The sequence below is a fragment of the Equus quagga genome, chromosome 13 (assembly GCF_021613505.1).
Source record: "Equus quagga isolate Etosha38 chromosome 13, UCLA_HA_Equagga_1.0, whole genome shotgun sequence".
Classification (NCBI taxonomy): domain Eukaryota; kingdom Metazoa; phylum Chordata; class Mammalia; order Perissodactyla; family Equidae; genus Equus; species Equus quagga.
In genome coordinates this window covers 997,385-1,007,598 of record NC_060279.1, presented here as the reverse complement: position 1 = coordinate 1,007,598, position 10,214 = coordinate 997,385, and the positions used below count along the sequence as shown (strand labels likewise).

At 44.4% G+C, this 10,214-nt stretch overlaps 1 protein-coding gene across 1 annotated transcript; it reads left to right on the top strand.

Annotated features, from left to right (window-relative positions):
• PPP1R15B (protein phosphatase 1 regulatory subunit 15B) lies at positions 1–5,156 on the top strand (the record flags this gene model as incomplete). Its single annotated transcript, XM_046680498.1, has 2 exons — positions 1–582; positions 3,965–5,156. Coding segments are annotated over 2 exons (804 nt in total), but the record flags the coding sequence as incomplete, so codon positions are not given.
• Between the last annotated feature and the right edge of the window lie 5,058 nt (positions 5,157–10,214).

Sequence of the window (10,214 nt, the reverse complement as noted above, 5' to 3'; positions counted from 1 at the left end):
CTGCGCGTGGGGGGGCTGGAGCTCCCGCCGCCGGCCGCCGCGGGGCCGGCGCTGCCCACGCCCGAGCAGGACCACGGCTACCACAGCCTGGAGGAGGAGCACGGGCTGCCGCGCACGCACGCGGGGGCCGAGCGCGCCGCCCGGCCGGCCTGCGGCAACCGGCTCATCGACTACATCCTGGGGGGCGGCCCGGCGGAGAGCGGCTCGGACGGGGAGGACGCCGCGGACGACGGCTTCGACAGCGGCAGCTCGCTCGCCGAGTCGGACCCCGAGCCGGACGCCGAGGGCCTGAGCCGCTGCGCCCCCCGGCCCCCGGGAGGCGCCCCCGACGCCGAGGGGGGCCCGGCCGCGGGCGGTGCGGAGGCCGCGGCGCGGGCGGGCGCCGACGAGGCGGAGAGCCTGCGGCTCTGGAACGCCTTCTGTCGCTCCGACGACCCCTACGACCTCTTCAATTTCAAGGCCCCTTTTCGGACCGGGAGAAGCCGGAGAGGCCGTCGCGACTCCGCGGGGCCGCCCGAGCCCGGCGCGCCCTCGTGCGGGGCGGCGCGGGGGCCGGGCCGCGCGCGCGGCCGGAGGAAGAAGGTGGGCCCCTGCGTTACGCCCCGCGGCTGTGCCCGCGCCGGCCGGGGGTGCACGCGCGGCGGAGGGGGCCGCCCGGGGTCTCCCGTCCACGGACCGGGGTTGACCAGGGACCCGGCTTCTTGCCGCCCTGTGGGGGGTTCCTAGCCAAATCGGAGATGCCGGCGCGCAGGTGTTAGCAGGGAAGTGCCGTTTTCCTGGGGGTTGGCAGCTCTGAGTTATTTCCCTGCAAGCTCCGACTTTTCACTCTTTTTCACGGAGCGGGAAAATTAGACCTTGTGTATACACGATTTAATTTTTCCAGAGATTGAGAATGTCTTCTTACAGCCATAGAGTTTTCAAATGGGGGTAAATGTGGTAAGTCGTTTGCAGACACTTTCTATTTTATCTACGTGAGTGTCTTCATTCCTGTTTTTTAGAACCCAAAGGGTCGATGGTGCCAAGGAGCACGTCAGGTTTATCTAGTTTTTGCCACGAAAGAAAATGCTAATTTCAACATTAACTTTTGGACGGGTACATGATTTTGATTAACATTTAAAAACAAGACAGGAAATAGCATTGCCTTTTCTTAGGGATACAGTACTAGTTATCATTGGTACCTGCAGGTTAATGATTGTATGTAAACTATTATGGTCACTTATTCGGTTTATCTGGAGTAGTTGCTTTCTGTTCCCAGGCTAGTCATCTTTTTTTTTTTGAGGAAGATTAGCCCTGAACTGACATCTGCCAATCCTCCTCTTTTTGCTGAGGAAGACTGGCCCTGAGCTAACATCCGTGCCCATCTTCCTCTACTTTCTATGTGGGATGCCTGCCACAGCATGGCATGCCAAGCGTCCGGGATCCAAACCGGCGAACCCCAGGCCGCAGAAGCTGAACGTGGGCACTTAACCGCTGGGCCACCAGGCCAGCCCCCAGGCTAGTCTTAAAACTTCATGGAGCATTTTACTGTTTCAACACTTTGTCAGCGTTATTTTGGGGGTCTTTTGAATTGCTTTACTTTTTTTTCTATTGTTTATTCAGCTAAAGTTAATAATTGGAGAAAAATCCTTCCAAACTCACAGGGTATCTCTCTCTCTCTCTCTTTTTTTTTCTTTTTCTCCCCAAAGCGCCCCGGTACATAGTTGTATATTTTAGTTGTGGATCCTTCTGGTTGTGCTATATGGACACTGCCTTAGCATGGCCTGATGAGCAGTGCCATGTTCCGCACCCCCAGGATCCGAACCAGCAAAACCGTGGGCCACCGAAGTGGAGCTCGAGAACTTAACCACTCGGCCACGGGGCGGCCCCAAACTCACAGGGTAGCTTTTGTTGCGGAGGGAGCGTTTTTTCACTTTCCTGGCCCTTTATTTGGAAAGGAAGCAGCGGGTGAATGATTACTGACCTCGAGTTCTGCAGCTTCAGGAAGTTTCAAGTGGACAGCACCAGAGTCCATTGGCTGCACGTGGCCAGCTTAATACTTTGAAACTCTTCCAGGGGTAGTAAATGTCTCTAAGTCGTCGAGGTAATCTTATGTCTTATCTGGAGAAGCAGAATAAGTCATGTGAAAAAGTAAATTTTCATACTTTGTAAGTGCCGGCATAAAAGAGCTTTTCTCTGTCTTTTTAGGGGGCCCCTGACAAAACGGCCTCTTTAGTAACTAGGCGAGGGACAAAGTGGGGCGATGGATGAGCACTTGGCATCTGGAGACCAGTGCTCCCTGCTCCTGAGTAGTGGGGCCCTGGACCCTGGGAAGACAGCCAGACCTGGGGAGTAGCTTGACCTCGCATGGCCTCCATTCCCTCGCTTATCTGCTGGGAGTAGTAATAATGTGTGTTGTATGAGTTACTGCATGAGTCAAATGAGAGGAGTCAATAAAACTCGTAATTCATTGCTTTGCCTTTAAATGGTAGTTCCTACTGTTCAAGGACCTCAGTCCCATTTTAGCTTGCTCATTGAGTAAAAATGAGATGAGTCAGGTAGATGTGAGAGTATTGACTGTGAACTGCAAGCAACGTTTATCTTTTTTTTGATAATCTTTTGTTAAAGATTATCGACATAATCTTTAATGATTATGTCTAAAATATGGTAAAATTATTTGGCAGCCTTTGACTACTTGCCATTCTTTAGGTATATGGGAATAACGAATAGTGCCTCATTCTTGGAGTGAGGTTTTTGGATAAGGGAGTTTAAAATGCCTTGTGTCATGGCATAACAGTGCAGATTGTGGAGCCAGACTCAGGGTTTGAATACCAGTTACACCACAGAAGCTGTGTGATTTGAACAAGTCAGTTAACCTCTCTACCTCTGTTTTTCCTTATCTCTACAATGGAGATGGTAATAGTACATATTCTATAGGGTTGTTACAGGATTAAATGAGATAGAAATTGTAAAGTACTTTCAAAAGAGCCTGTCATATAGTAAACACTATGTATATGTTATTATTATTTATCTTAGTGATAACGAATGAGTAACACTAAAATGCAATATCTAGTAAGGTGTTACATACCTACTAATTGTCCTCAGGGGCATTCCTTGGCCTGATATAAAGGGAATGAAAGTAGAAGGCCGCTGTGGGATTAGCTGATGTAACTGTTGAACATACTTTAAAGCAAGTATTTACTTTGGGAGTCGGATATCTTAGAAAGAAACTTATATATTAGAAATTGAGTAGGGATTAAAAGGGACTGTCACTTATTACATGTGATCATGTGTGTAGTATAATCACAATTTCATGTATATATAATAGCATATTGAGGAATACAAAGAAGGTTTTTATCTTAACTACAAAGTCTCTTACAGTAACACAGCCTTAAAGATACGTTAATTTTGCTGCACTGTTTACTAAGTAACTTTCTCTTCTATATTCTGATTACAAAAGTAGTAATGTAAGAATAATAATGTTCATGATTCAAAAATTGGAAAGCACTGAAAAGTGAAATTTTTTTTTTAAAAAAAGGAAGAATGGGAGTAAGTGAAGATCTTGTTAAAGGTTTCTGATGCTGAAGTACAGGCATTGACTTCCAGAGATAGATTTCTGAAATTCTTTGTTTGGGAACATTGATCATTTTGGAAGAAGAGTATCACAAAACTATTTCCCTAAGGATTAAAAACAGGATTAATATCAGGAAAATTTCAGTTCCCCATCTGGATTCAGTTTATTAACTCCAGAAGCCAAGGAGAGGGGGACAGGAGTCTGTGTGTGTAAGAAAGAAGGTGGCATTTGCCCCTTGTTTTATTCAGATGCCATCTAGTCAGAACTTAGTCTTTTTTCATTTCTGTTAAAGTTGAGACCAAATATTCCTGTGAGATATGTGATATTCCGAAAGAGTTGGTAGCAGAAAGGGTTAATTACCTCAATGATTTTATGATCCTAGAGCATGATTAAAATTCATCTTTGTCTTTATAGGTAACCTTCTTCGAAGAAGTCACTGAGTACTATATAAGGGGTGATGAGGATCGCAAAGGACCATGGGAGGAATTTGCACGAGATGGATGCAGGTTCCAGAAACGAATTCAAGAAACAGAAGATGCTATTGGATATTGCTTGACATTTGAGCACAGGGAAAGAATGTTTAATAGACTCCAGGGCACATGTTTCAAAGGACTTGATATTTTCGAGCAATGTTAAGACGATTGAACAGCCTCTGGCCCTAGCATACACTACCTCTTACTTGAGAGGTTTCATTTAAAAACAAAAATTGGCAGCTGTCCTTTGACTTTTTTTAGAGGATGTGCACCTTGGATCCAGTGACCTAGTTTAATATTTTTTGCACTGTGTCCTGCTCAGAAACATCCAGGTTTGTGTCCAGCCCTGATGATGAAGGATGGGATGCTGTGATCTCTAATCGTCCCGTGTTTGATGTAGTTGATGTGTTTGTGAAGGCCATTTACTTGCTCGGGTGAAAAGGGGACCTTTTAAAGTGTAATTTTGCTCTTTCAAAACTTGTTTTTATGGGAAACAATATTTATAGGGCTCAAAGCCCATTTTCCATTCTAATTTAAATTGTTTACCTGTATAAAAAGTTTGGGCTCTTCTCCCACCCCAACATTCTGAAATTAATGGGCTTTTATGTTTTCTCTGTTTTCAGTGATGTGGCCCTTCTGCTTTAAGGCTCAGAAAATAATTTTATATATGCTACCAACTTAAAGAACATTATCTTGTGTCACTCTTTTTTCCTTCTAAAATGACTTTGGTTGAAATTGTGTGGTGGGTTTTTATTTCTAGGTTAAGTTCTGCCGAAGAGGTTTCCAAGGACTGCCACCAGAGCTCCCTGTGCAGCACTCGCTGCTACTTTGGGAAAGCTGCGTCTTTCTGCATATTCTAACAGCTAATATAGTTCACTTCTGTGCAAACTGTCTTTGGGAGAGGGTTCTTTATATGTTGTTGTAGTTCTCAGTTGAATTGGTTCTTTGTATCTTTCAGCAAGTAGAAATTGTTGTAAAAGACTCCAGAAAGTAATAATAGCATCATAGGCATTTATATTTTTTTTGAGGAAGATTAGCCCTGAGCTAACATCTGCTGCCAATCCTCCTCTTTTTGCTGAGGAAGACTGGCCCTGAGCCAACATCTGTGCCCATCTTCCTCTACTTATATGTGGGACGCCTGCCACAGCATCGCGTGCCAAGCAGTGCCATGTCCACACCCGGGATCTGAACCGGCGAACCCTAGGCTGCCGAAGTGGAATGTGCGAACTTGACTGCTGCGCCACTGGGCCGACCCCTGTTTTTTAAATTTAAAAGCCTAGAATTTTCTTAGAAATAAGATAGAAGCCATTTCAGAGCGACTTGGTTTTGTTGTATGTGCTCTCACCAGAAAGCCAGTGTTATTAATGCCATGCCTCAGCACTGTCACTTTTAAAACCTGTCAGGGTGACACTAAACTTGGAGATGGGCAGTTCCGCATTTTCCAGTTGGAACTGTCGAATACAGACTTCAGCCAGCATCCAAGTTCCTTGTGTTCTACTGTTTCAGCAATGAGGGAAGTGGTGGCAAGTCTACTTCGAGGAAAGGCTAGGACTGGAGATTTAACAAGTAGAAGGTCTTGCTGTCTTTAGCCCAAAGTTTACTTTTGAAGCGAAGTGTCTGCAGCAGCTGGTTGTGCTTGGTTTAGTTAGTTAGCTCTCCACGCGTGCATCTGTTAGGTTGAGGGAATGCTAACCAGCTCCCTAATGGTCTGTTTCTGCTCCACGTGCTTCCTGTCACAGGTAATGGAAAACCTGAGTAGAAAGATGACCTTCGTTTTGACCTTGTCTCAGCGTGGGAACAAGGTTTCCATGAGAAGTGCTTGCAGGGCTACTACCTCAGTTTGTAATCTACCTGGTCCTTGTTTTATGCCTCTCTGGCTTGCTCTAAAAACTGCCGCCAGTGTTAATATGTGTATTCATACGTAAACACTCTGCGGGTGTGACAGCGTGCAGGCGGGCCTGATTTTCACAGAGCCTTTGTTCTGTGTGTTCTGCGTCCCTCCCCCTTAGGTAGTCGTAGGGGGTGTGTTTATGGAGCCTGGTGGAACACCGTGGAAACAGGCTAGTTTCAAGCCCCAGCTGTGTCAGTGGGAAGGAAGGCGGCATTCGCCTTGAAAAAAGCTTTTGGAAAATGTGTAGGCATTCTTTGAAAACCAGACCGAAGTATACTTTTATTTCAGAGACTTAGGTTGTGTTCTGTGTTTCTGAAATCTAGAATGTTTGCATATTTGAAAATAGTGGGATATTTTTACATTTATTGGATTTGGGAAATTGTTCCTTGGGGTCCCACCCTCGGTGCCCAATGAGGAAAAGCTTGGTTAGGAGTGGTTTGCTGCCCTCCTCTAAAGGCAGTGGCCAGACGGGGGTGAGCAGGATGGGGGGACCGTTTGTAAGTTGGACCGAGGAGAAAAAGTTCCTGTCAGTTTCATCCAATCTTAGTTGTTAGAACAAACTTAAACCCCCATAATCTCAGAAAATCCTTGTAAGTTTTAATGGAACATTTTACACACTTCAAGTCTTGCAATGGTGCTTTAAGTATCAATGTAGCATGTGAAAGGCTTTGTACAGACAGGTGAAATTTCCTTTTCTGAGTGTTGAAATGTGATAACAGCACCTCTTCATCTTTAACTTGAAATCACAACTATCAGATTTTATTTTTCTATAATTTAGGAAGGTGAAGTTAGCAGACTAGAAGACTTCTAAATTGGCTTCTACAGATCCAGTAATTTAAATGTAACCAGTTCATTGGGATTTTATAGCTAAAATTGTATTTGTGTATATAACTTAACTAATCTGTAAATTGTAATAAATGTATTTGCAATTATTAAATGTTACATGATATTTTGGTTCAACTGGATATTGTGTGTTTCATAGTATTTTACATGGGTTTTGGAATTACTGAGCAGGATTTTCTGGATTAAATCAGGTATTTTTGCAGAAGCACTATAAATTTAGAGGTGCTAAAGACGAATTTTTGTGGTTGAAAAAGGTTATGTGACATGTAAATTGCACTTCAGCTAATAGAGGAAGGGTAAAAAGATAACTATTGCAATTAGAAAGCACAATTTAGTAATAGAAAGGAGAAGTTGTTTCTTAGAATATGAAATGCCCTTCTTGGACATCTCTAAGAAGGGATTTGATTCTAAAATTGTCCCCAGCCACCCACTTCTGCTGCAAAGCAGACAGTAAAATAAACAGTATTCACAGAAGCAGTAAAACTCAGATACTGGGGTCAGCATGGTGTTTCTCCTAAGTAGCAGAGAAATCTTCTCTGTTTTGTGCATTATTACTGATGACCATGATATTGTACGTCACAATGTTCTCACATTTACAATATTGAGTGAATGTGGTGGTAACACCAGAAAAAACTTTTTATCCTGAGAAAAAGACAAGCATTGGGGGACCAGTCTGGTGGCACAGGAGTTAAGTTCACATGATCCACCTTGGTGTCCTGGGGCTCTCGGGTTTGGATCCTATGTGGGAACCTACACCGCTTGTCAAGCCATGCTGTGGCATGTGTCCCACATGTAAAGTAGAGGAAGACGGGCAGGATGTTAGCTCAGGGCCAGTCTTCCTCAGCAAAAAGAGGGGGATTGGCAGCAGATGTTAGCTCAGGGCTAATCTTCCTCAAAAAAAAAAAAAAGGACAAGCATTGGGTTATGGGAAACCTATTAATGTTAAGGCATAGTACTGTTCTTTATTAGGGATTTGGATCTTCCTAGCTAGTGAAGAAAAATTACTAAAGGTACATTGTTGCACTGGAAGGAAAGAAACTAACATTTGGTTGCAGATAATCAATGTTTAGTACAATTGAGTTGACAGCCCCAGGTTATACTTTTCTTACCATCTTGGGGTTAATTTAAGCATTTTTGGCTGTTTCTCCCCAGGAAGGTATATGAAAATGGCCATAATCACATCAAGCCAGATTTATTGATATGACTATTCTGATATCCTATTGAAATTGTGCTTTTTTTCCTGTTTTAATAGAAAATTTAAAGCAAAATTTGCTGATGTCGGGAATCTTGATCGTTGCATGTAGAATTTGGTGGTCTCATTTGGACACTTCCTTTGGACTCTACTTTAAAAAAAAATAAGAATGGGAACATCCTCGCTTTTTTCTCATAAAAATACATGTTATTTATAAAAGTATCTAATATAGAGATATACAAAGGCATTTTTGGTACATTGTAAAAGATAAGTATGCTACCCATGGTGCCTTTTTGAGGTGAGAGACAGTTTTCTTTTTATGCGTATAAAGAGGTTTTGGTATTTCTTTTTTTCTTTTTCTTTTTTTTTGAGGAAGATTAGCCCTGAGCTAACATCTGCTGCCAATCCTCCTCTTTTTGCTGAGGAAGACTGGTCCTGAGCTAACATCCGTGCCCATCTTCCTCTACTTTATATGTGGGACGCCTGCCACAGCATGGCTTGCCAAGCAGTGCCAGGTCCGTACCTGGGATCTGAACCAGCAAACCCTGGGCCACAGAAGTGGAATGTGCCAACTTCACTGCCGCGCCACCAGGCCGGGCCCTGTATTTCTTCATTTAACTGATTATGACACAAATGTTACCAATTTGGGATCATTCTGCATGGATAATTAGAGTTCTTTCCTTATGGACTTAGTTGAATGGTTTGTGATCAATACAAAACACGAGTCTTTTCGTCCCTGGGTTTTTGCTCCAGTGAGATTGTTCCTGTTGTCGTTTAGTTCTGACTTGAGAATACAAAGGCAGAGTGATATCAAGGTCCACAACAGCATGTGTAATAAATAGGATAAATCTCTTCCAAGCCTGTGAACTGTGAGGGTTTATCAAGCAGGATCTATAATGCTTTCAATTGATACGCTTTAGAGACAGGTTGACCTGAGGGCGTTTAAAGAGAAGTCATTGTACACATGGCCTGTAGAACACGGGGAGGAGGTGAGGGTGCGTATGACCTAACACTTTGAGTCGCATCATCAGTGTTTCTTCATTGGCAGACTCCTTAATCTCGCCAGGGAAAGACAGAGGAGACTAAGTTTATGGAATGTGGGTTGCTTGGCCCATGGGGAGGGCACCCTAGAGATCTACTGAGAACATAGTGTCTAGAAAGCTGAACCACAAAGGAAGACACTCTCAAGCCATTTCCCACGTTTTGTGCTTTTCATCTTTTACCCTTCACTTCGTCTCCATGCTCTCCTTTTCCAGCTTCCTCCTGCCTTTGCTGAATGTTTCATCTTCACTGCTGTTTTATAGATCCTAGAAGAAGGATGAGGACCTTGTTGCCAGAGGCCTGTGTTCATTAAAGATGCCATCCAAGGTGGGCCTCACAGAGCTCTAACTCTGCAGAGCTCTGTGCAATTCTCCACCAAAACGTCAGGGTAATACCTATGCTTTGAGGCTGGACTGACTTTCAGAAACGTCCTAGAGATGTTGAGTCAAAGGAAGAGGTGACAGTAACGCTGGGTCATGCTGCTTTGAGTTAAGCCTGCTTTTCTTAAAGGGGTTTGTATGTCAGCTCTGAAGGGAAAAACCCGAGAGGAGTCCCAAAAGAGTTTTGAAAAAGGCTCATCTGGATATATGTGGTGGAAAGGTGGTTTTTAAAAACAAATTTCCTCATGAGAAGACCAGCTCCACTTTGGATCTCAAACACCCCCTCCAAGAGACCCCTCAGCACCCTACCCCCACCCCTCCTTGCCCTCTGACATCACCTTTTAAATGAGGTTAACTCTGACCTCATCTTGTCAACGTGTGTGTGTGTGTGAGGAAGGTTGGCCCTGAGCTAACATCTGTGCCAGTCTTTACTGCATGTGGAACGCTGACACAGCATGGCTGGACAGGCAGTGCCATGTCCGCACCTGGGATCCAAACCTGCAAACCTGGGGCTGCCAAAGTGGAGCGCACGAACGTAACCACTGCCCCCCTGGGCCAGCCCCAACATTTTTCTTGCTTCTTGTCTGCCGCCACCCTCACCAGTTTGTATACTCCGTGAGAACAGAGATTTTGTGTGTCTTGTTTATTCTATCCAGAGCCTAGAACTGTGCCTGGCAAATAGTCAATAGATATTTGTTGAATGAGTTAATAACTTTCTTAAAATCACCTCTCGTATACCTGTACTGAGGTTTCATCAGTCCAGCCACGTCAGACTAGAAACAAACGTGCCACAGTCATAGGTGTTGGAGAATCACAGAATTGAAAGTCCTTAGAGAGAAGCTGC